Source organism: Lissotriton vulgaris, chromosome 1_1 (assembly GCF_964263255.1).
Source record: "Lissotriton vulgaris chromosome 1_1, aLisVul1.2, whole genome shotgun sequence".
In the NCBI taxonomy this organism is placed as follows: Eukaryota; Metazoa; Chordata; class Amphibia; order Caudata; family Salamandridae; genus Lissotriton; species Lissotriton vulgaris.
The window spans coordinates 1,258,448,077-1,258,475,588 of record NC_141685.1 but is presented as its reverse complement, the minus strand read 5'-3'; the positions used below and the strand labels follow the sequence as shown (position 1 = coordinate 1,258,475,588).

Sequence of the window (27,512 nt, the reverse complement as noted above, 5' to 3'; positions counted from 1 at the left end):
GTTTTCTTTCAGGCTCTTAGCCTGAACATTATAATCCGATTTGTGCGTGCAATTCCTTCTTAGGCACAAACATTGGCAATATGGGAGGCTTTCTCCGTGTACTGCGGTGACAGCTATCAAACTGTAGCAGCATGCTTTTATCAGTGGGTTTATGGTAAGTCTTTGTCCCTAGCTTCCAATTCTCCCCTTGAATGGTCACATCCAACAAGGTGATTGTCTTTGTGTCCATGGTGTGAGTGATTCTTAGGTTAGGGTCCTATTATAAATTCATGTAGTAAACAGGATCACAGACGCATTGTCCCCATTCAAAATCACCAGAAAGTCATGAATGTAGCACATCCCCAATAATATGTTGTTTCTAAAAGAATTGTTGTCATTCAATATGTACTCTCTCGCAAAATTAAAGACATATAGACCTGCATGGTTGGGGCAAGGGTGCTCCCACTTGAAGTGTCAAAGGTCTGTAAATACAGTGTCTCCTCAAACTTGAAAACGTTTTTGTTAGAGCTAAGAAGGAACACTTCCTAATGAAATGATTGGGCATGATGTAATTCCATTCTCCCTGATTTAGGGCTTCTCGTATCACCTCCAGGGTGTATTCTTGGGGTAAGCTGATATTCAGACTCTCCGCATCCAAGCTTAGTAGTGTATTAGTGTCACAATCATAGTCAATATTTTTTGGAAGATTCAGAAGATATTTTGTGTCCTTGACACTATTGGCTGTTGCGTGGGGGGATTCTTTTTTTGTGGCTTTTTGGTATAGTGTGGAAATAAGGTGTTTTGGGATTATTTGCTAAGGGGAATTACACCTCCTTTTTGGAAATTAATGTGCTATTTTCTGTGTTCTCTACTAAGTCCCTAATTTCTGCTCTCAGACCCTTGTGGGATCTATGGGTAGGATTTTTTTTTCTGTCGTTTGTTTGGTTTGGTTTAGTTGTGTAAGATTGCTTGTCCTATTTGACTATCCCAGCCCCTTTATCTGCTGGTTTTATGGCTATCCATCCCTCCTCTCTTAAGTTCTTTCAATGACATGGTTTCTTCTCTGGCCATATTATGGTGAATGCTAGTTTTACCCTTCTACACAAACACCACAGGAGAGCTATTCACAATCTGTGACCCTGGACACTGATAGGAACACATATTTAGTTTATGCAGAATAGTAATTTAAAATCTGACATTACTGTTAAAGAGGATTGTAAATTACAATCCATTTGAGTATAAACAGCATTTATCTATTTGGTAAAAAACTGAAGTTATTACTTATTAAGTGTAATAAGGTAACCCACTGTTAGTAGATGGGAGAGATAGCTTTACAACAGTGAATTTAGGAGTTTTCACTGTCGGGACATGTAAAACTTAAACATACATATCCTACTTTTTAAACACGATGCACCCACCCTTAAGAGCCTTTAGGGCCTACTTTAAGGGTGACTTATAAGCATTAAAAGTTGGAATTTTGTAACAGTAGGTGGCAAATTCCGCTCCGCTGGCAGAGTTTGTAGAGCTTTCACCACTCCGTGCTCCGCTTGGAGAGCGGTGTGTGGCAAAACTCCGCAATTGCCAGGAGAGCGGAGTTACTGGATGCAGCAAGAGGAATGTGGAGCCCCAGCAGAACTTGACTGGGAGGGCAGGCCGAGGGCCCTGGGTAAGTTTCACTTTCTTCAGTATGCAACTCCTTCCTAAATTCTGAGCTCTAGGTAAGCTGCCCCAGACCAAGCTCCTTCTCCAGCATTTGTCTTGTTTCCTCAGTCGTCACTATGAATTGGCATACAGCGCTCTGGACTCCAGGCCGGGACATGTTGTTGTGCTGGTAACGGCATTTTTCTGGATTTCACTTGCAGTGATCCTACCAGTGGCTGATGAAGGTCCTCTGGGTGCCACTGCCATTGGCTTCTCACTTCCCTGGCAGCAGATGCACCTGACTGGGCTCTTTGGGCTGCGATGGGCCTGCGACACAATGAAAGACTGGCATCCATGGTCGGACTAGGTGTCCAGCTGCTGCTCTGCGGGGGTGTTGTGGTGCTGCTACTGCTGATGGGAGCGCTGTCACTGAGAAAGCTGCCCGCCGAGGAGAAGGTATGTCTGGCTGAGGGGGGGGGAACAATGGTTGACAAGAGCATTGGTGAGCACTGAGCAATGCCAACCCGCCACACTCAGTGTCCATGGTGTGGACTGTGACACTTGGTGTACTTGCTCTGCACTGTGCAGAGCCCACATTTGCACGCACCTAATGCAAGGAACAGTGCATTCCCCCGCTCTCCCTCTCTGGAGGATTTCGAGCATCGGCCTGCACTCTGCTACTCTGCTTGCTTGGGGAACTCTGTGTAATTTTGCTGATTTCTCAGCAATTCTGGGGAATTTGCCGAATGTGAATGATTTCTCAGCAACTCCGTGGAATTCCACGATGTAGAACTCTGTGAGCTCTGCCACCCTTATTATTTTGTCGGGTTGAAATGGCAGTTTGAAGATCTGAGACATGTTCTGAAAGCCTACTTTAGTGAGTGGCACAATGAGTTCTGCAGCCCACTATTAGTATTTAATTTACAGGCCCTAGGTGCTTGTGGTACCATATATTAAGGACTTTCAAGAAAATTAAATGTGTTAATCCGATGTAGGCCAATTTCACCAGGTTTTAGGGACAGAGCACACACACTTTACAACTGGTTAGCAGGGAGAAAGTGCACAGAAGCCTAAAAGCCAACAAAAACAGGTTCAACAAACAAAGGTAGAGGAAAACTAAAATCTGGGGTGAACCGGCAGATGAGGTCAGGTCCAAAAAATATACTATTGAACATAAATATATATATAAAGTATCAATGCAGATTGAGGGTTAGAGACATGGAGCGGTTGCTATTGGGAGATGCTGATTGTTTGAGTTGCAATTGCTGACCCAATGAAAACATAATGTACACACGGAAACCGTAAGTGGCTTGGCATAATATGAGCTCTGAAAACTAGTACAGCCAGATAAGTTAAATGGCTTAAAAGACTCTCTGACAGGTTTGTCTCACTGTTTCCGAACCTTGTCTAAAAGTGCATCTTTCCATAATAATAGGAACAAAGGGCAACCTGCCTGGGTTCATTTCCTTTTGGAGCTAAGGGCTAAGGTACCAGGAGTGATATTCAAAATAATGAAATAGTATTCATGGGTACCATAGGAGTGGCCATTAAACGTTTTGTAAACCTTGGAAACTGATGCCCGCAGCATCAAGGCGTAAAATAGTCTCCCAGTTTTACAACTATCGGCTGTCATCTCCCGGGATGTAATCCAGAACCCTATGATAATATAAAAGTCTGAGGGGCATATTATCAACAAACTGCAACAAATATCGCAGAGCATGCTTAGAGATTTTTTTCTATCGCCGGCTATCGCTGGATTGCATCGCCGAGTGAGAGCCTTATTATCAAAGCTTATCTCAAAGGCAATAAGAAATTCAGCAATAGACTGTGATAATCCTCATTAGCGTGTGAAATCCAGCAATGATTTCACAGCGCTAATGTAGAGCTTGCTAATAGGCAGGTGTGGACTCAGCCTGAAAATCCACCTCCCATTGTCAAGATAACTAAGTCAGGTTTTAATCGGTCGTTAATACCAGCGATAATGGCGGTTAGCGCGACTTTTATTATCGCTTCGCGGGTCCAGGGCCTCATTGGTTTGCGACTGTCTCCATGTTGTTTTAGTGAGGATCGCCTACTTTGCATCTCATGCGCTAATGCATGTTAGCCTTGTTAATAGGGTGATAAGAATATCGCCGCTTTAGCAGCAAAAAGTACAGCTAAAGCAGCGATACTGCCCTTGATAATATGCCCCGTAAACTTTTCAAGGAAAAGTGCATGTTTGCATTATTCTAACTGTAACCTCTACAGCCATGTTTTGTTGTATACCCTAACTGTGCCTAAAGGAAGTGCCCATCTATTAAGCCTCTCTTTTGCATCTTGGCTCTTGACACAAGAAAGTGTTGATTAGCTTGCTTAGCCAAACAAAGTTTACATTCTTGGTACATGTGAAGGCCATAAACACCCTTTCTCAAGATCTCAGACCCCAGCACCCTTTGTTTCATGATGTCATGCGATTACCAGTTAAAGCCTGTATTTTGAACGCTATATATTTGTGCCTCGCTTAGAGAGCTTGCTTATTTTACGGTTGTAGTGGGACCCTCTCCTTGACTGACTCTGTGATTTACGTTCTATTAATAATTTTTTTGTTAATAAACCCTTTTGGACGTCGACTACCATGAATGTAGATTTTCTTTAATAGTCTTAGGACCGAAGAGCTATTAAAATGAGATAAGTGTTTCGACAGGCTATCAAGAGTGATTTCCGTGGCTTCCAAGGAACTGTCTACCTTGGTAGGATCTGGTATGGACCACAATACTCATCTGTATCACCTCGCTGTACCTACGTTGGCATAGACAATAGTGATCTTATGATCAGCTTGGGACCCTTGCATTGCTCTTTCTTATTCTTCCTACATCTTTCCCCTTTTGAATACTTTTATCTTGAGAGAATTTGGCACATCATTAATACTATGACTGATGAGTGCAAATGGAGCCAAGATATTTCTGACCTTACTATTTATTCTGGTCCTGGAATATTAAATAAAAAAAGCATAATGAAATTCCTTCTTGTTTCTTTTGGTATTCAGACACAAGGACTCACAGTGAGTGGGTGACAGTGGTAAGTCTGATCAATGTATATTTGGAAAGTGACTGAGAATTAATCATATCTGTTTCAGTTTGGGCACGACATGCAGAATGGACCTAAGGTGGGAAAAATCTGATCTATCTTTCTTGGGGTATCAACACTAAAGGGTAGGACATTCACAAGACCTCCAGTTGCATCTTGTTTGATAGTCTGACAATAAGTCAAAAAGAAGTTGTTTCTACCCTGAACCATGCAAAAAGAACAATTGATTAACAGAATGCCGAACAATGTCATACATTCACCCTAGTACAGACATCTGGGACTAAATCCATTGTTTTTTTCCTCACCATGCCATTCCAGTTTGGGCCCAGCCATGTGCAAATCAGTCTTGACCCTGCACCCAATGAGAACAGTCCAGCCCAAACTGCCGGACCAAGTCCTCCCTGGACTGGAAACAAGCATCCTTGGACCGGTTTCGGATGTTCAGCCCTCATCAGCCAGGATAGCTTGATTACAGTGACATGAGAGCACGGAATCAAAGTCTGGGCATACCCGTCCCACTCGGGGTGACAAATGCAAAAAGAACAATTGATGGACAGAATGCAGAGCAATGTCATACATTCACCCCAGTACAGAGATCTGGGCCTAAATCCATAGTTTTTTTCCTCACCATGCCATTCCAGTTTAGACCCAGCCATATGCAAATCAGTCTTGACCCTGCACCCAATGAGAACAGTCCAGTCCAAACTGCCAGACCAGGTCCTTCCTGGACTGGAGACAAGCATCCTTGGACCAATTTCGGGGTTTCAGCCCTCATCAGCCAGGATAGCTTGACTCCAGTGGCATGGAGAGCACGGAACCCACATCTGGGCATACTAGTCCCACTCGGGGTGACAAATGCAAAAAGAACAATTGATGGACAGAATGCAAATCAGTGCCCTTTTTGCGTCTACCCTGAACCAGCCCCATTTTCCAAGAACTAGGGGTTAAACTGATGCAAACGACCGGCGTTTTACGTATCAGAGTAATACATACTCAGGTAGGATGATTTATGCTTCATCTGCTCTCATGATTTTCAGCCCTGAACATTGGCGCTGGAATCTGCTGAGGTCCATGCAGGTAAGAGCGGTTGGGCCTTGTGACATATGACCATGGGGGGAAATTAATGATTTATTTAATTTTCCCTCACGGTCGTATGTGGAAATCCTCCCGCCACCCAGCCTCACCGCTCTTACCTGCACGGGCCATGGCTAGCTGGAACTAGCTGTGAGGCAGGTGCTGCAGCACCCCGATACCTGGCAGTAGAATAGGGAGATAATAGCATACAGCAAGGCCTATTAAACTGATTTATTTTCACACACCATTAGCTGTGTGTTCAAAATGCAATAAAAAGTAAGTCGAGAGAAACCACTGCTCGCTAGGTTATCACTTAGATCTATCTATAAATTTACTGGGCTTCAAAGAGAAGGCATTTTCTAGTTTACTTATGTCACTCTTGTAATGAGGTCCAAAAGAGGATGGGACAATGAGGTATGACAAAGGCACCAGTGATAAACTAGCATTAGAAAAGCTACTAAGTCTCATGTTTGGGACCCATTACCATTGCCAGTTCCTTTTGGTGATGCTCTACAGCATTGGCCTTTTTCACAATGCCATGCAGCATCATTAAAATATTTTAAAAGGGCCAATGATGCAAACACTTTTCTTTTAATATTTATTTATTTATTTATTTATTTATTTATGTCATTTATAGAGCGCTTGAATCACCCAGGTTGGGGTATCTCCGCACTGTGGACGTGTAGAGGCAATGATATGGACACTAGAAGAGCGAGGTCTTGAGTTTTTTCTAAAATGCAAGTAGTTAGTACATTGACGGATGTCCAAAGGTAGTTGGTTCCAGAGTTGCTGGGCTAGGTAGGAGAACGCTTTGCCCCCTAATCTAGCATGTTTTATGCGTGGGACAGTGAGAAAGCCTTTGCCTTTTTAAGCGGAGGGTACGTGAAGGTGTGTATCTGATCAGTTTATCCGTCAGATATTTTGGTCCCATCTGGTTAAGGCCTTTGAACAACATACAGCAAATTTTGAATTTAATTATTTTGCGTATGGGTAACCAGTGTAGTTTACGGAGAAGGGGGAGTGAGGGAGATAGGTGAGGTGTACTGGTTACTAGGCAGGCTGCTGTGTTCTGGACCACTTGTAGGCTGCTCAGGGAAGTTTCCTTGGCAAAGATCAGTAGGGTATTGCTGAAGTCTAGTCGTCTGAGTACCAAAGCGTGTACCAGGGTTTTAAGTGTGGAAGGGGGAAGGAAGTGGAATACCTTGCAGAGCAGGCTGAGTGCATGAAAGCAAGCCCGTTTCGTTGCATTTATATGCTCATCCAGGTTGAGTTTGCTATCTACTAGGACCCCCAGGATCTTGACCACTGACTTTGGGGAAGGGGCAGGGCCTACTTCCACTGGCCACCAGCTAGGTGACCAGCTAGTAACTGCGTCTTTAAATAGCATTATTTCTGTTTTTCCTGTGTTTAACTGCAGGAAGTTGGTGCTCATCCACAATGTAATAGTTTTCATGCACTCTGCGAAGATGCTTTTGATGTTATGTTTGTCTCTGTCGAAAGACAGGAGGAGCTTAGTGTCGTCCGCGTAGGAAATGGGGGTAAACCCGATGTTTCTTAGGAGAGCTGCAAGCGGGGCGACATATACGTTGAATAGCAAGGGGCTGAGGAAGGAGCCCTGTGGTACACCCTTGGAAACTGTGGTGGTCTTAGAATTAAAGGGACCCAGGTTTACCGTTTGGGTTCTCCCCTTAAGAAAATCTGTCAGCCAGTTTAGTTCAGTGTCACGAATGCTTATAGTTTGTAATCTTTCCAGCAGGATCTGGTGGGAGATAGTGTTGAATGCTGCGGACAGGTCAAGCAGTATGAGGATTTCTGCTCGGCCGGTGTCTGCATGCATTCTAATGTCATCTATGACATTGACCAGGGCTGATTCCGTGCTACGCCTTGGGCAGAATCTTGACCTCAAATAATAAAGGCAGTCAGAGGATTCAATGAATGTGTATAGGAGGGTATTACTGTGTTTTTCCAACAATTTGCTGTGGAGAGGGAGTAGTGAGATGGGACAGCATTTAGATATCACGTCAGGGGGCAGTTTGGTGTTTTTCCTGATGGGCATAATCTGGGTGGCTTTCCATTCCGTGGAAGGCTTACCTTCTTTGATTGAGCTGTTGAAGATAGAGCAGAGAGGGGTAGCCAGCACTGCTGCAAGACTTCTGGAGATTTTATCTGGAATTAGGTCTTTGGGTATCCGGATTTGGAAGATTTTAATAGGGATTCTGCATCTTGGATGGTGAGCAGAGGGAATTCTTTTAAAATAAAAGAGCTATGTTGGATTGAGGTGGGTTCAGCTATCGGATTTTGGCAAGTGCTGGTGATAGAGGAGGTTATCCTATTGTAGATGTCATCACTTCTTTGTGAGAAGTAGTCGGCAATATTATTGTTTTGCTATCACCCATCAGTGGGTCACCCCTATCTTTGCAAATTTCAATGTCCCAGCACATCCCCATACATTAAGTAAACATATTTTAATAGAGGACTCAACTGGAACTCCCAACACCTGACCCATGCACTCCCCCACTCCCTTCCAAAAGGGCCACAACTCTGAGCATGACCAAAACATGTGGAAAAAAGAGCCTTTTTGTAGACATCCCCCAAGGCAGAGAGCACTGGCCGTTCTCCCAATGTCCATCTCTGATATTCTGGAATAATCTGATCCCTCCAATATACGTAACTGAATTAGTCAGACTCCTTATTATGTTGCTACTACCCTTGGAGCGCCAATCTTCACCTTCCATTCCTCACTCTCCATAGTACCTGCATCTACCTCCCATTTCTCTTTTAGTGTCCGCATGACATCAGTCAAGTTGTTAATTATTTTCCTATAAATTAGGTAAACTGCTTTTTTTATAAGGTGTCATAAAAGATCCAGTCCTCCAGAGAGGAAGATTCCTCTAACTTAGGGGCCGATAAGGATTGCGGTGAATCCGCATCCTACGGGCCGGCGGAAGCCACCAACCGCCCGGAGGATGCGGATTCACCGCTGCGGTGTCAGAAAAGACCCCCCGCCAGATTAGGATGGCAGGGGGGTTGGGAAGACCGTCCGCAGCTTTTCCGCCGTGGTCCTGCGGCGGAAAAGCTCTAATATGGTGGCGGTGTCTGTCAGACACCGCCAGCCATATTAGGATTAGCCTTGGGACATGCCTTTCCGCGGCGGCATTGCTGCCACGAAATGGCATACGGTCTTTTCTTTGGGGGCCCGTTGCGGGCCCCCAGGGTGAAGGGGGGGTGGGGGTGCACATGGGGGGTACCTATGGTAACCCCCCTGCATTTCCTTGCACATAGCAGCAGGCACTGCGCAGCGCCTGCCGCTTTGTGCATGCAAATGCACTGCATGCAGTTTTAACATTGCGGCGGGTGCTGCTTTAAGCAGCACCCGCCGCTATATAAAAAATACAGGGTGTGACCGCCAGGGTGGCGGTCACATCCTAATTCGCACGGAGGGACCGCCGCTGCCCCTGCGGACGGTCCCTCCACCTCATGGAGTGACAGACGGACGCAGGTCCGTCCGCCATCATAATGACCCCCCAAATGTGGAAGGCAAGCGCATGCCTAACTTCTAAATACATGTGGTAATAAGTGTACAACTAGTCCTACAAATGGAGAGTCAGAGCGTTACATCAACAACAGATGCTCTTGGTGCAAAGTGTGGGGTTCCAGATTTTTCTAATATGGACTTTAAGAAATTGTCTTTTTCTAAAACTTAATTATATTGATCCCTATTGATGTGTGTTGTACAAGGATACCCCATTGTTCATGGTCTACGGGTTCGAAACCCCAATTCCTTTATGGCTTCTCCTCAGGAGAAGGGCTGCATGATTTAGTAAACACCAAAACTGGAAGTATATTTGTTGGTGTCTCAGCAATGTTTGAACCAGATTTCAAATAGCGAGTCTTTGTTATGTGCCTTTGTAATTTGTGGCTGAAGCGCTTTGGACGCGAAAGCCTGAAAGAATCCTGTCCTAGTGACACAGTGTTTGCAAGCATCTGTAAAAATAACAAGCCACAGAGGAGGACTGCCTTATTTCAGACACTGTAGCTGGAAACTAATCTACAGTTCAAAAGATTTGAATGAAAGCCTATTAAGAGGATTGTTCATTTCAGATGCTGCAACCACAAATTACAAAGGCACATAACAAAGCCTTGCTAGTCAAAATATGGTTAACATTGCTGAGACACTACCAAATATACCTCCTTTTTTGGTGTTTAAAAATCACCCAGCTCTTGTCCTGAGGAGAACCCATGAAGGAAGTGGGGTTTTTACTGAGTAGCACTGAAATTTTTGAAGAGTTGGAAAATGTTGTGTATTAATTGAATAATATTTTAATGCATCCTTTGGGTGCAGAAATTCACAAGAAACGTTAATGGCTTTCCTTGCTGCTGCTGCCATTTCTTGTGTGGAACAGCCCAGACAGTCTGAGAAGTCCAAAGATGCAAACAATGCTATGAAATCCTCATTAAACATCATATGAGATCAGAGGGAGGGGTCCCCAAATGTTTAGTACTGATGTCAGTTTGCAAAGCAAGTGTCTGCTCTAATTGAATCCGCCTATTATATATCATTTTGACTAGCATGTTGCCCTTTAAGACTGGTGTAGTACAAATTTCCTGCTGAAGGCTTGCTTTCAAAACCTTCACTCCATTGATTACTTCCTGAAACAAAATCAGACCTGGTGATAAGTAATCTGTAACTCTGAGTTGATGTCATTGCCAGTCACTAATTCTTGAGATCAATGTCTTAAAAGATATATTCAGTTCCTAATGGATTAAAAATGTGAAATTATACCAGAATTATACATACAAATATCAAGAATGAGCTATCATTCATTCATCAATCTTTACTTGGTCAACGTGTGACCATAAACGAATCATAAAACCAATAGCATAAAACATTTAAAAACAATAGAGTAAAAAGGGACATGAATATAAGAAGATTCTTCAGTCACAATATCTTTGATACCCTCTGTTGTATGGCATGTTGACTATAGGATGCAGTTAAAAAACAGGTCCTCACCGTTGACAATGACTGCACAAAAGCCAAAGCAGCCCTACAATATCTGATGATTGTCTGTCTTAAAAGAGATAAAATATACAACTTTCTCAGTGCTGGATAACATTTACGAAAAAAACATAAAACAAAAAGTACATTGTGCAGAGTGACCATCACAAAGACATGGTGGTAAATTTGCAAAGTAGGTAACCTGCAGAGGAAAGACCACTAAAAATGGGCATTATTCAATCGTAACCTTACTAGCAGGAACCTAAGATGCAGATTACTGACCCAGGATATATTTGGCTCAATGCCATTACTAGAGCTAATTTCAGCATATGCCAGAACAGAGGACTTGACAGCTTCTATCTGCAATCTCTATTCATTGTATTTGGCTAAAAACATAGTTTTCAGTGTGATCAGAAAACTAGCCTCAAATGTTCCTGGGGCCTTAAAGAGATCAATCAAATTCTGGCTGACAGAAGTACTATAAATGTACTGGATCCTGGAGTTTTTTAAACAATGGTCCAGCTTTAGGCAGTCTATAAGAACCTGCTCGATTAAAATAGGTTTAGCTCTTTGTTCAGATCTTAAACCATATAAGAAGTGGCCACATCTGAATAGTTTCACTGATATACCCTAATACTGTTTCAGAATGACACTTATAAGAGCTGGTGGATTTTGTTAAAGCCAATAGCCTCTTGATAAAGCAGTTCTCTATTCTTCCCCATGCAATTTGATCAGTAAATCCCTAGACACCAGCCCCATAACTGGCTCTTGAGCAACATTTTGCTTTGCATATCGTGGTAAGCTCCCAAACGGGCTTACTTCCAAATCTAGAGGCAAAACCAAAGACTGCTTCTGTTGTTTTGGCTCCAGATTAGTTTCTCCTCAAATGGTATCCCAAGATAGCAAAAGAGGAGCCTACAGAGGTATATTTTCCTTAAAATGATCGGACCATATTTTGTCCAGCTCAGGAGCTTTCCCCACAGGGCATCTGCCTATTTTCACTATGACTTCGCTCAATTCAATCTCCATTCCAAAGGCGAGCATAGTCGGGGGCAGAGAGAGAGAAGAAGAGACTGAGGATGCATGAATTGGTATATTAACAATGACTGCAGGGGTGGGGCCCTCCATAGCGGTGGGATAGGAATTGAGATGAGTAAAGTGTGTGGCCCAGTCTTCCTGTGGATTCACTGTGTCAAGGCCAGATACATGGGTTTTCTCGAAATAGGTAATATTCACTGTCTTCCAGAAAGCTTTACTATCTTTAAGGGCGCAAGCACGTACTAGGAAATTATAGGTTTCCCCACTAATAGATTTCTTTCAGGCCCTTAGAGACATCTTGTAGACAATCCTACAACTGTAAACCTCCTCTGAGCTCCTATGGACGTTCTTTAAGTGTTGCCACAGCTGATTATGAGCTTTAGTACAACTGTTATCAAACCATTTGACTTGTTTCTTGCTGTTAGATGCATTTGGGAACTTGAGCATATCGCGCGCCATCTCGCAGATTTTATTGCATCTACTTAAAAGCTCAAGCCCTCCTCTACTATTAGGGTTTTCACCGACACAAATCAAGAAGTCAGGGAGTGCTGAGCTCAATGGAGAAGACAAAAAGGAATCATTATCCACCCCTGTTCAGCTCACAATCACCCATTAATTCTTTGTATACATCAGCAGTGAGGAATCAACCTTTAGCTGTCTCTTAGCAAACAAGGTGTCACAAATTGATAGGGATAGAAGCCTATGGTCACTAAGGGGAGATCCAGCTAAAATATCATCCACTACCTATTCTCTAAGAGTTGCAGAGAATAAAATAAAGTCAATTGAGCTATATCTACCCCTTCCAATAATAGTGGGAGAGATAGGTGGATCAACGCTAAAGAAGTCAATGGCAAAAATTAGATTATACTTCATGAGTACCAGATTAAGTTCATGGCCAAACGGACTATGGGCAAAATGGGTGAAAGAATCCCCAACATCATTCACCAGCTCACGGGACTTAGTTGAATATAATTGGCAATGCTGCATGTTAAAATCTTGAGTTGCTGAATCACGCACTCCCTTGTATTCAAATTACTCCAGTATGTTTGATTTTTATTACATTTGTGGGTTTGCACTGAGGTATCGTACCCTAAACCCGGGTGTATCGAAATAAAGGCAGGTAGCACTTCCCCACTGGGAGGTGTCCCTCAATGCGCACTGCAGGAGGTCCAAAGGTAATACATTTGCTCAAATAATCAAAAGTTGCAATCAATACTTCCTTTTAACCTCATGGCTGCTTCTGACGGAAAAACGGCCGTCGTGTGCACTACCTTTGTAGTGCTGCGCACGTCCGTTGGCCGTCACGGCCCCGCCCGCTCAATAGAACGTTCCGCACTGGCGCGGAATGTTCGGAGCAGTTAATAGGTCAATGTATTGTGTAATGACGTATACTCATTATTTTCATGAGGTCATTACATCATTTTCTTTAATCCATTGGTGGGTATTCATAATGTTTAGAGCACATTAGTATTAGCTCAAATGCATTTCTCGCAGTGATACCGCCCTTCTTAAGGGGCAGCCACGGCTCGTGCAGGGTGTTACACCGGGCAGTGACGTCAGGCAGAGGAGGGGCAGGGTGGGGGGGTTGTAAATTGCGGGATATAGACGATGTCAGGTAAGTACCGAAAAGAAAAAAAACAAATTTCGTTGCGCGATCTGCATCACATTTGGAAATGCAGGGCAAGTAACAAAATTCTTTTTTTTTTTTTGGTACTTACCTGACATCTCCTATATCCCGTATTTTACAACCGCCCACCCTGCCCCTCCTCTGTCTGACGTCACCGCCTGGTGTAACGCCCTGCACGAGCCGTGGCTGTTAAGGGGGTAAATTCCTAGAGAAATAGGAGAGACGAAATGAGACGACTGAGATTCTTGCAAGTGGTTGATGTAAGTAACCAAGTGAACAATTGAAAACCGGGTGTATAATTAGAATAGAGTGAAAGCTGAGGTCACAGGTAATTCTTAAGGTAAAAAATATGTGTTTGAGCAGTGATGAGTGAAGCAAACGAGGTGCAAACAAGTAGCGAGTCTTAACACGAGTGCCAAAGTGAAACGTGCTGAATAAAAACAAAGATGTATCATAAAGGTGATATGTTGAATCAGAAGGAGCATGCGTCATGCCGGAAATTGTGGCGTACTGCGATGCACGTTAGTGCTGCAGGTTAACTTTGCCAATTATAATGGATTACGAGTAAAAGCATATCATTATGCCCGTGGTGTTCTGCAAATGCGCGTTATAGCAGTGGGACTAAAAACCAGGCATGCTGTTCTATGAATTACATTATGGTGTACGAAAAAATCAAAACTGCTTCGACTTGCGTTAGTGCAATAAACTAAAAAAACAGATATACTGGTTTGTGTGTAACACTGTTGGCATGCATAAAAAATCACAAGTGTAGCGAGTTACCTGAGTACGTGCCATTTCACACTCTCTACTGATGACCGAGCTCAAAATGAGGTGCCCGATCACTGACGCCATATGTGCCCGTAGTAGTGAAAAGCAAAAAAGTGTGCAACCGGAGTAAGAGTACAAAGTGAAACAGTACTAATGCCAAAATAAATGGTTGCCATCTTGAAGAGTGAAAAAACAATGTTGACCCTAATGTGAGGCGGGAGAAAGTGTGTTAAAAAGAAATGATTATGCTTGTAAGAAGTGGTCAAAAACAGCATTATGTGTATAACTACATTGTTATACACTAACCCATCTGAATTAGAAAGGGTACTAAAGAAATTCAAACACAGCATTTTTTGTATGAATACAATGTTATACAATAATCTATCAAAATTAGAAAGGTTACACAATAAACAAGGACTAGATGAACAAAGAAACAGGAAAAGTTTTGAGGGGAAAGATAAGGAAAAGAACAAAAAGGAAAAAGTTGAAGGAAAAAAGAGGAAAAACACCACAGTTAAAGGAAATCGAAAAATGTGGGTACATACTTAAGAACAGACTTAAAGGAAAACTACAAATTATAACAATTACACTTAACTGGGAGAATTGAAAAAGAATGAGTGAAAGGGAAAATTGTAGCAAATGAGAAGGGAAGAAAGTACAAGTGAAAACGGAAAAGAGGGGACACAACAGTTGGGGTTCAACATTTGGGATTCACTGGAACAGGTCAAATATGTTTAATATGAGAGTAAGTGCAGGTCTGGTTAATCACAAAAAGCAACTGTATTCAATTCGATCATTGAGGCCATGAGGCACCAAAGAGTTCATCTCTTTTTTATCCAGAATGTCTCACGTTGGAACAAAACTTTTTTGTTATCTCTCCCTTCTTTGATATCCACGACTTCACATACTAGGAACTGCTTTTGACTAATGTGAAGATTTAAGTTTGTAAAATGAATGGCCACAACAGATTATGAGTTTTTATTTCTGATGTTACTTTTATGTTTGTTTAATCCAATCTTGATTTGTCTTTCAGTTTTGCCAATATATAACAGCCCACATGTACATGTTAGTAAATACACTAGATTTTTTGAAGCACATATGGCTGTGGTGTAGAGTTTTATGTTGTGACCTTTAGTCGGATGATTAGTGGTGTTTCCCTGATGATGTTGTTACAGTTCCCACAGTTGTGGCATGGTATTGTGCCTTTGTGTGTCAGAATGAAGGCTTTTGAACTTTGTGCTCTGAGCAACTCTGCCAAGTACCTGCTTCTCTCATGTGCCACTGGAGTCAAGCTATCTTGGCTGGCTGTTCTCATGAGGCACAGGGTAAAGACTGATTTGCATATGGCCATGTCTAAACTGGGGTGGCTTGGTGAGCAAAATAACGATGGATTAAAACCAGATCTGTGACTGGGGGTGAATGTTTTGCCATTGTGCAACAATCCGTCCATCATATTGTGTGTTTTGCTGTCCACCCTATGTAGGAAGGGTATGCCCAGACGTGGGTCCTGTGCTCACTACGCCAATGGAGTCAAGCTGTCCTGGCTGAAGACGGCTGATAGCTAGAAACCAGTCCTAGGATGCTTGATTCCGGTCCAAGGAAGACATGGCTTGGCAGTTTGGTCTGGACTGTTCCCATGAGACACAGGGTCAAGACTGATTTGCATATGGCCATGTCTGAACTGGGGTGGCTTGGTGAGCAAAATAACGATGGATTAAACCCAGATCTGTGACTGGGGTGAATGTTTTGCCATTGTGCAACATTCCATCCATCATATTGTGTCTTCAACTGTGGGAGGCAGCAAAACCGCCCACTCTAGAAGCCTCGGAGAAGAACCTTGATTGGTATATGTTTAGAGAAAAAACTGTATATTTGGCAAGGGGGTGTCCTAGGATATGGTCCTGTATCTGGCATAAGTGGAATGTTTATAGAGGAGAGATATGTGTACCGCCTCAGAGTGCTGAGCATGAAGATCCTATATCCCCATAATGTTCCTTTCTATGGTGCAATCAGCCATGCATACTGTGATGTTTAACCTGTACGACCCTCTGCGTTGTAATACTTACCGATGTATGTTTAATAAAAAGATTTAGAAAAAAAAGAAGGGAGCGAAAACAGAAAATGTTTGTTACAACGTGAGACATTCTGGATCAAAAAGATGAACTCATTGGAACCTCATGGCCTCAGTGAATTGAATACAGTTGCTTTTTCATTTGTGATTAACCAGACCTGCATTTACTCGCATATTGAACATTTTTGCACTGTTCCCGTGAATCCCAACTGTTGAACCCCACCTGTTGAGTCCCCTCTTTTCCATTTCCATTTCACTTGAACTTTCTTTCCTTCTCAATTAGTATAATTTTCCCTTTCAACTCATTCTTTTTCAACTCTCCCAGTTAAGTGTAATTGTTGTAATTGGTATTTTTCCTTTAAGTCTGTTCTTAAGTATTTACCCACATTTTTCGATTTCCTTTAACTGTGGTGTTTTTCCTCTTTTTTCCTTCAACTTTTTCCTTTTTGTTCTTTCCCTAATCTTTCCCCTCAAAACTTTTCCTCTTTCTTTTATCATCTAGTCCTTGTTTATTGTGTAAACTTTCGATTCTGATGGGTTATTGTATAACATTGTATTCATACACAAAATGCTGTGTTTGAATTTCTTTAGTAACCTTTCTAATTCTGATTGGTTAGTGTATAACCATGTATTTATACACAAAATGCTGTGTTTAGCCACTTCTTACAAGCATTTTCAGTTCTTTCTAACACACTTTCTCCCTCCTCACATTAGGGTCAACATTGTTTTTTACCCCTTCAAGATGGGAATCATTCCTTTTGGCATTAGTACTTTTTCACTTTCTACTCTTACTCCGGTTGCACCCTTTTTCACTTTTCACTACTAAGGGCACATATGGCGTCAGTTACCGGGCGCCCCATTTTGAGCTCGGTCATCGATTGAGACTGTTAAATGACACATACTCAGGTAACTCGCTGCACTTGTGATTTTTTACGCATGCTAACAGTGTTACACACAAACCAGTATATCTGTTTCTTTAGTTTATTGCAAAAACGCACGTCGTAGCACTTTGGATGTTTTCATACGCCAATATTGTTGTACATAGAACAGCATGCCTGTTTTTTAGTCCCACTGCTATTACACGCATTTTCAGAAGGCCACCGGCATGATGATATGCTTTTACTCGGAATCCATTATAATTGGCAAAGTTAACCTGCAGCACTAACGGGCATCCTCAGCACGCCTCCATCTCCCGCATGACGGCACGCTCCTTCTGATTCACATATCACCTGCATGATACGTCTTTGTTTTTATTCAACACATTTCACTTGGCACTCGTGTTAAAACTTGATACTTATTTGCACCTCGTTTGCTTCATTCATCACTGCTCAAACATGTATTTTTTTACCTTATGGATTACCCGATACCTCAGCTTTCACTCTATTCTAATTAGACAACCGACCTTCAATTGTTCACTTAGTTACTTACATCAACCACTTGCAAGAATCTTAGTCGTCTCATTTTGTCTCTCCTATTTCTCTAGGAATTTACCCCCTGATGAAGGGCGGTATCACTGCCCGAAATGCATTGGGGCTAATACTAATGTGCTCTAAACATTATGGATAAACACCAATAGATTAAAGAAAATGATGTAATGACCTCATGAAAATAATAAGTATACACCTTGCACAATACATTAAAAGGAAGTACTAATTGCACCTTTGGACTACTATGGATTATTTGAGCACATTTATTACATTTGGACCTCCAGCAGTGCACATTAAGGGACACCTCCCAGTGGGGAAGTGCAACCTGCAGTCATGTTAAAACCCCCCAGCCACACAACAACATTGCTGTTGATATTTCTAACACTACGTTCTATATCCTCATGCAGTGCTTTTGTCATTGCAGCATTACTTAGGGCAAAAACATTGTTATAAAAATTTCCCAATAACATCTGCTAAGTTAAGCATTGTAACAAAATATGTTTGTAATAATTCAAGCCCAACTTAAACCATAAAACCTTAGGGAGATGAGAGTGATAAGACATCCCTTCGCCCTGCCCATGGATCCTGGGATCGCAGGAGTAAAATAAGTGCCAAAACCATCAATGGACACAGTGTCAGTCAAGTTTCCTATAGGTATAGAACTGAATAGCTGTAGGAAAGTAGAATCTGCTTCTATGGTTACCCCCACTTTTTGCTTTACGTGGTGCTGTTTTGGACTACCCTGACTGGGATCCTGCTAATCAGGACCCCAGTATATCTGCTTTCTCGCCACATTGGTAAGTTCAGTACTTAGAAACATCCCATATTGGATACCGGGGTACCCTTGTCAGTCCCTAGTATACAGTACCCATGTACTCATGTAGCCAGGACATAGGTACCACAGTGGTCCCCCAAGGGCTGAAACATGTATTATGGCACCCATTGGAGACCATTCAAAGTGGAACTACAGGCCCGCCATTGCAGCCTGTGTAAGTTGGTGCATTCACCACTTACTATAGTTACAGGTTTACTATATCAAAGGGCCACTGCACTTAAAACCTCTAAGTCACCCCGTTAGCAGGACTTTGCAATCCTTTAGGCAGGGTGGTTGGTTCTAAGTGAGAGGGTACCCCTGCATGAGCAGGACACCCCTGCAGACTACGGAGTCCATTCTCCCAGGTTGTTAGTGAAGCAGCCATATACTATATAGAGGGGCACCGCGTAATCGCACGATGACCATCTCAAAAACGGCTGCAACGAATCCTATCATGTTTGGTATCAAACACTGGAAAAACCCTCCATGAGGCTCTCAGTGTTCCTGGTACCAACCTTCTTGACCCAGACTGCAAGCTCGAGCAGAGGAAGGTGGAACAATAGGCATCCTGTCACAGGGAGGTATGACCACCTCCCAGACAGGATTTAGTGTATTAGGGCTGAGCGCCAGAAAGCCTGCATGAGGGGCACATTTGGTGTCCCTGTGCCTAGTCCAGCACAAACCAGTGCTGAGAGCCATTGACACCCGCTCTGGTGCAAAACTGGACAAAGGACATGACAGTAACCTACCCCATGTTCAGACCATCCACTGGCAGGTTCCCCTGAATATTCCCAACCCTTTTCCTAGGTTACTTAAGGGCTTACCTGGGTATAGGTCTTTGGATTCATCATGGAATAAGATTTAGATCAGACACCTTTGCACTTCTACAGTCTGGGGTCTCTGGACGTCGCTGGACTTCGTTTTGGCCTGACTTTGTCTCCCTTCAAGTCTGCTGCATTTTCTGTGCCTGTGCATCATACAGGAACTTTCCAAGACCTGTAAAGCATCAAGGACAACCAAAGTAATCTCCCTTGGAGTGAAGGAGTCATTCCCCTGCATTCGCAGGCACTGCAACTAAGTCAACCTGTCTGCAGATCCTGAGCTTCTCCAGACTCCATGGGCTCTGCAACACTGGTGGTGGTTTTCCACAGCTCCAGAGGCCTGCTCTATACTCTCATCAACTTTCAGGCCAGTTGTCCTCGCGGGGGTTGCAATAACTGAGTCCCTGAGTACTGCATCCACTTTGCAGTTGCAAAGGCTTGTTGTCATCTTTGAAATATGATCTTTGGGCTCCAAGAAGCCCCAAACTCGAGCACATCCAGTGACCAGAATATTTGGCCACAACACAATGTGTGCATTGGGGCCTTCATCTTTTAGGGGAGCTGCTTGAGGTCCTCTCTAGACTCCAGTGCCTCTGGCATATGGGTCAACTTGAGGGTCACATTTGTTTCCTGTGGGCTCGTTCGATTGCTCGGTGCCTGCTCTGACTCCCCTGCTTGTTGTGAGTTTCCTGCACCTTGCTGGTCCCAACATTTTACCTTTTAGTCTTCCTGCATGGGTTGCATTTGCCAAGGCTTGTTGGTGCTCCCGCTGGACACCAACTGCTCAGCACTCTACATCCTTCATGGGAAAGCTCATATACAGATCCTGGTTGTCCTCAGCATCGCCTGCGCCCCATAGCTGCAGAGTCAAGGTCACGACATCATACAAGAAGCACCCGACATCGGAGGGCATTCCTCTTCCAAGTCTCCTGGTCACCCATGAGTGACATAGACTCTGTCCCCTCTGCTTTCAGGTACTCCTCTTCAACAATCCATGTTTGAATTCCTCCAGACATTTTCTCCTCTTCCAGCAGCTGCACTTTCCTGAAGGCCTCCATTGGGTTCAGCATAACATAACATGTACATTTGTAAAGCGCATGTCCACCCAGAGGTCTCTTGGCTCTGAATAACAGATGTTCATTGTTTCCCAACTCAATGGTACTCCTTTTATTTACTTCAGATGGATGAAAGGCTGAGTGGACCCACCAGGATTTGAAACTGTGACCATGAGGTCGAACACAGGCCCCTGCAATGGACGCATTAGTCCACTGAGCCACCATACCAGGCATAGATTCAGATTAGCAGTTTCCAACTCCACTTCACACCTATGCACCCGGCTTTCCTGGGATAGGTAACATCGGTACCATGGTAGCCACGCGTGGGGTGGCTCTCCAACTTTCTGACTTCCATGGGGTTTCTTCAGGGTCCACTGGGAAGGGTCCCTAATCTTTAAAAATCCAACTGCAACTTGCACATAGACTTGTACGGGGCACGCGGTCATGTTCACATACTGCACACGCTCTCTATGGGGTGCCTATCTACTAACCTTGAGTGGTTCTGTGGGTCCCCAGCAATTCTACATCGTCTTGATATTGTCCTGACTCTAGTCGCGGTTCTTATACCACTTTCTTAGTATATGGTTAGGTGCCACCCAGGACCCACTGTGTTTTAGTGCTATCTACTGTGATTTCTTTGCTAAAGTATTGTGTGCTTTGTATTTATCTCCGAGTGGGAGATGCTGTAACATACTAGATAGTGTTATTTAATAAATGCATATTTTTATAAATACCTTGTGTGGTTCTCTTTCATTTAATCTATACTATAAGATTGCATTCTGGTTAAACAAGCTGCTTTACACTCCTTCAAGACTAAGCCTGAAGGCTACTCTCCATAGCTACCACTTGGATACCTTTCTAAAGTTGTCTTAGACCTCTTAAAACACCATAAGGGTTGTCTGAACTGATGCAAGGCGCCCACTTACATTAGTGGACGCATATATCAGGGCAGCTTCTCACAATAGCATTCAGTAACGTTTCGCCAATCTAAAGTGTTCAACTTCTTAGCCAAGCCAGCCACATCCCAGAAGGCTATCATTATCAATTTGCCTGTGTCTTTTCCAAACTCATTACCCAAGATGTTTCTATCACTAAGGGTCATTTCCATGCACCAATTTGTAAAAGGGTTTTCACATTTCAGGAATGAAAGTTATCATTACTTGTGCCCTGGTCCAAATCTCATTTAAATCACCAGTTGGACAGAACAGAATAAATGAAAGATCAGGAGTTGCACATAGACTTCTCCGCCACTTCTCTGCTTCAACCCAGCGCTTGGACGCCCGTGGGCAGCAATCGCGCTCAACAAATTTATTTTCATTTCATTTCATTTCAGGAGTTACCCGCTGGTGACTGACTATGCCCCAGGGCAGTCTACTGACCTGTCAGAGGCATCGAACCTTTCGGTTCCAACTTCCCAAAAGGCCAATCAAGTCTTCCAGTGTTATCTGAAAAAGGGCATATTTTACAGACATACAGTCCACTCAAATCTCCAAGTGAATTGTTTTAGGAATACTTGCTATGAACCCCGAGCTTCGACTAGAGATTTAGAATTTCATATTAACTCATCCATCTTTCCAGAACTTGCCAAAAAAAACTTCAAGGGAGAGTCTGTCTCTTCATGAACTGCTTAATCTCCTGAATGAGTGTAGAGGATTTCAGCTGATTACTGAATATAAGATTCTCCCAGGATTTATTTACCATTTTGATCTAACACCTTTTGTGATACCTTGGAAATTGATGCATTTTGGTTTGTTGATTCAGCCTTCGCTGGCCTGACTTGTCCAAACATCACCTCTTTTCTACCACACCGCGGTACCATGTTTTGAAATTGTCCCCCAATGTCAAGTCTGACATTTTGGTACACACAGTTTGAGCCAAAAGTATTTGAATAGTTTATTATATCCCAACCACGCTGCTGTTAGCGCTTTGTGAATTGTCTTGTGCACTGCTTGATTAGTGTAGCCTTCAACAATCACCCTTTCTTGTTACTGCTTAACCTGTTAAATAAACTTTCCCATCTCTGAGTCACGCAGGGTGATTTTTGGAAAACTGCAGCTCTGCAGAAACTCTGTTAATGTGTTGATCCTGTCAAAGGCATCTGCTCTATTTCTCACGCGCTCATCCTGTATCAGTTCAATAGAGTATCTATTGTCTCAAGCATGTGACTGACACTATAAACATCTGTGATGCGATATAAATGTCTCATTTCACCTCGGGAAATCCACACCTTGGCTAATGTCGGCGAAACCCCTTGCTCCATTTTTCAGTGATGGCCAACATTTAATACATATATGTTGAAAGTGAACCAAAACTATGAAGCTGAGGTTTCCTTCCATACTGAACTAGCATATCTCCACTGGAAATTATTTCAATTTTTCTATACCCTTAATCAATTTCATGATGTCTGAGCACCGACTTATTTGTTTCAATTTCAAAATAAGTCAACAGGAGATGGCAGTGGTTGGCGTAACCATGAAATAATGAAATAATATACTTCGACATTGAACAGTTCACTTTAGCTGTCTATATTCCCATTTGATTAATTTTAAATTCACAGTCATGCATTTGGTTCCACTGGAATTTGCACAGTCTAGAATAAGCCATATAGTGCACGTTTCACGCCTGGGGGAATACGGTTCTGGGCCTCGTCTATAGTGTACAGTGTAGGTCTACATACCATATTTGGGAAGTTTAAAAGAGTTGGTAAAATAGGTAAACAAGTACAGTGAAAAAGGGAAACTAAAACAAGAAGGGTATTGGAATAATGATGACATGTTCTAAACTCACCAGAAGAAATTCCTTGAGGTGTGTTTCAATGTTCCTGTTATGAATGGTGAAGAGAGCAGCAGACACCTGTATGATTGCTTTGGCTAAACAGTGGACATTGTTCTTGTAACCTGCAAAAGAGGGGGAAAGACATGACAAACTTGGCACCTAAAGTTGACACATTTTGATTTTAAATGCGACAGGACACATCAGTGCTTCCTTTCCTACATAATTACTATTGGACTTTCCCACTGTTATCTGGGTTCACATCTACGCACATTGTGCTTCAGTTCAACCAAATCGTTTTCACTTCCTCGCCTTTACTCTACTCTTTTATCTTAGTCTTGTTTCCACTGAATGCCTAGTTCTATAGTCAGTTGTGTAACGTAAAATGATAGGGCCACCTGCATAATGTGATGAGGGCCACAAGTCTCTCATATCTCACATATGCATAATCTTGGGCAGAATGGAACCCCCATAGAAGGGTTATGGGCCCATGGAGGATTGGGCCCCCCTGCACCGCAGGGGCTGTAGGGGCCTGCCTTACGTTCCAGTCTACAGTGAAGAGCATGAATAGAACATGACTTGAAATACATGTGGTTGGATCATAGCGGTCTTTCATGCTTTTTTTCTAATATCTGAAAGAGACAATTAGTTATGGATTCCTCACCTCAGAATTACCCCCAGGCGTCAGACTGGATCTGGAGAATTCTTTCCTCAGCAGTACCCCTGCGCGTCGATAGGTGGCGTTGGTCGAGTCCGCGTTCAGTGTTGGTGTGTGGTCACCAGAATGACGTCGCTGTATCTACTTAGACGCCGCCCTCGCAGACCACCAGCAGGTGCAGATCTAGAAGGAGTGATACCTCTAGTCACTTTTTGACTCCTTTTTGTGCGACTTTTGTGAACACCTTTTTTGAGTCGATCGACTCCTGGCGCACGGAGGGATGTCACGTCAGACCGGCTTCAAGGCTTGTGACTTCTGTCACAAATTGATGTTGGTAACGGACCAGCACCTTGTGTGCCTTTGGTGCCTGTAGCGCGATCACGACTCAAAGTCTTGCTCCGACTGCCGGGCCATGAACCCGAAGTCTTTGCGGGAGCAGTCCAGAAAGCTTCGTGAGGCCCGGCAGTCCACTTCGCGCCGTACGGAGGTCCCGGTTGAGAGGGAGGTCACTGGACCGGTCGCGGAGACACACACGCCATTCGTTGGCGAAGTCTTCGTCTTCGGGTAAGTCAAAGCACATGAAGAAGGTGAAGAAGCATTGTCACTCTTCGCATTCACCCCGGCCATTGGCCAACGCGACACAGGAAATGAAAGGTAGTCATCTGGCTCCACTCACAAAACCTGTTAGGTCGACTTCGGCCTTCCTTCCCTTTAAGGGAGCTGGAGCGACCCCTGCCCAGCTTCGAAACTTTTACGAAGCCTTGCACTCCATCTTCGGGCAGCTCGAATCATCTCCTTCGGGCCCCGCAGACTCGGCTGGGGGGCTCTAAGCTTTCGATACCGGTGGCTATGGCTCTGGCGCCGCAGGGCCCCCAAGGATCCAGGCAGATCGACCTTGTTACACCTCCTCCAGCGCCGAATCCAGTAACGATACCTCTGCCGCCTCTGACGCCAGTTGTGCCCCCAGCCGTCGTGGGTCCCGGCCTCCCCCTCGATGAAGACACGGAGCTGGACTGACGTTGCCTGACGTCGGGACCGGTGCAGACTGGTTTGTTTGTACCCCTGTTCTCCCCTTATATTTCCTACCACCCTGAGTGGCTACCAGGAGAGGGTGAGGAGGACTGGGAGGGGTCTGTGGACCCTCTTGAAGACCAGTTAGAGGAACCAAACTGGAGAGAGGAGTTGGGTGACCCCAGTAGTCTGGACACCTCCCCAGACCTTGGCATGCTTTCTCCCCCTACCGTGGCTCCGGAGGAGGATGCTTCCTACGCAGTGGTGTTGCGTAGGGCAGCCGAGGTCCTAAACCTCGAGCTTCCAACGATGACGGTCAGGATTAACCTCCTGACTGAGGTGCTTCAGCCGGCAGCGACCTCTTTGGAGCCCCTGCTGCCATTCAATGAGGCCCTTACAGACATCCTGTTGGGCACTTGGTCCAAGCCCAACACAGGGGCTCTTGTGGATAGGATGATTGCCCGGTTCCACCACCTGGCACCCGGCGACCCCATTTTCCTCTCTTTCCATCCAACCCCAGAGAGCTTCGTGGGCCAAGCCTCCACGTCCAATGTGCATTCCCTAATGCACCACCTAATAGAAGAAGATCAATCGCGACTGGGTCCACGTCATTCTTGTGGCTCCGAATTGGGCATCAAGAGTCTGGTATCCCAAGCTGTCACACATGGCCATCGATCATCCAATCAGACTGCCTCTTCGGGATTATCTTCTGTCGCAGCAGCAGGGGACGGTCCTCCACCCGAAGCTGTCCAACCTAGACCTCCTTGCATGGAGATTGAGCGGCGGAAGTTGACGGCTTTCAACCTTCCTCTCGAAGTCTGTAACGTTATCTTGGCAGCCAGGCGTCCCTCCACTAAAACGGTATACTCCTGCAGATGGAACATATTTGTTGCATGGTGCACAGCAAAGGCTGTGGATCACCTTTCCACCCCTTTTTCTGAGGCTCTCTTGTTCCTCCTTTCTTTGGCCCAGTAGGTCTCTGCTCTGGGCACTCTTAAGGGCTATCTCTCAACCATTTCAGCCTTTCTTAGGCTTCTTGATCAACCTTCTCTTTTCAATTCCCTATTGTAAATAGATTCCTTGAGGGCATTATTCATCTCTTCCCTCATATTCCTTTTGTAATGCCCCAGTGACACTTGAGCTTGGTTCTGACTTATCTTATATGCGCTCCCTTTGAGCCGCTAAATAATTGTCCTCTAAGACTTTTACATTGGAAACTGCCTTCTTGGTTGCCATCATCTCTGCTCACAGGGTAAGTGAGCTTTAGGCCCTTTCTTTTAATCCTCCTTTCCTGGCTGTTCATCTGGGCAAAGGTGTCCTTTGCACTAGTCCTACTTTCCTTCCCAAAGGGGTTATCTCTTTCAACATAGGACAGACCATCACTCTGCCAACCTTCTTTCCGCCTCCGCATCCTTCTAAAGAGGAAGAATGGCTCCATTATCTGGATCCAAAACGTGCACTTTCCTTCTATTTGGATCGCACAAGACAATTCCGGGTGGATGATCAACTCTTTGTTGGCTAAGTGTGCGCCAAGAAAGGTCAGGCAGTAAAAAACGGACCATCTCTCGATGGGTCATTCTTTGTATAAAAATCTGCTATTCCTTTGCAAAAAAGGAACCTCCAGTAGGGTTTCTTCCCCATTCCAGTAGATCAACGGCAGCTACTACTACTTTGGGACGTGGAGTCCCTCTTCATGACATCTGCCAGGCAGCTACGTGGGCTTCACTGCACACGTTTACCAAACACTACTGCCTGGACAGCCAAGTCTGAAGAGTTGGCTTCTTTGGCCGTTCAGATCGCCAGGACTTTCTGGTGTGAACTTGGTTCGAAGACCCACCTCTGGGGTTGGTATTGCTGGGGTGTCTATTCTAAGGTGAAGAATCCATAACTAATTGTCTCTTTCAGATGAACAAGTTACTTACCTTCGGTAACAATATATCTGTAAGAGACATAGATTAGTTATGGATTCCTCACAGCCCCACCCATCCTCCGCATTCTGCAAACTGATTTCTAGAGTAAGGGACTCCCTTTCAGGTCCCTAGTTTTCGTGCACCAGTGGTCCGTGTCTTGCATGGCTCTGCACTTCTGGCGTGGAATATCATGTAAAGAACTGATGTCAGCGCACTAGGGCGGCGGCTAAGTAGATAACGCAACGTTATTCCGGCAACCACAACACTAACGATGAATGTGGAGTCGACCGATGCCACCTATCGATTTGCAGGGGTACTGCTGAGGAAAAAGTTCTCCGGATCCAGTCTCACGCCTGGGGGTAATTCTAAGGTGAGCAGTCCATAACTAATCTATGTCTCTTACAGATATATCGTTACCGAAGGTAAGTAACTTGTTCTCTAAGAACATGGAATCAGATGTTGATGATGCTTTAGTAACATGCCTGCCAGAAACTTGGCTAATTAACTCCTTGTGTGCTCAGTACGGCCCCCGGCCGTCCTACTTCACGGTGGGTGTGTGCTCAGGATGACCGGGGGCCGTCCGAAGATCGCTGATTCCCCAGTGTGGAGAAAATTCCCCACCTGTGCTGAAGAATTAATTAATGGGCAGAGTTCGACGGCCGGGGGCCGTCCTCCGCACACGCCTACAGTGACATAGGATGGCCGGGGGCCGTCCTGAATACACAAGGGGTTACCCCCCTAATTAAATCCTCGCATCTCGCGGACTACGCGCCACAGGGAAGGG

At 44.2% G+C, this 27,512-nt stretch overlaps 1 protein-coding gene across 1 annotated transcript in view; it reads right to left on the bottom strand.

Annotated features, from left to right (window-relative positions):
* The window catches only part of NCKAP1L (NCK associated protein 1 like), a 1,717,783-nt gene that overhangs the window by 288,447 nt on the left and 1,401,824 nt on the right, over positions 1–27,512 (bottom strand). Inside the window, exon 29 of the mRNA XM_086964598.1 lies at positions 23,165–23,274. Within this exon, the coding sequence (XP_086820724.1) occupies positions 23,165–23,274 (110 nt within the window). The remainder of the gene's footprint in view (positions 1–23,164; positions 23,275–27,512) is intronic.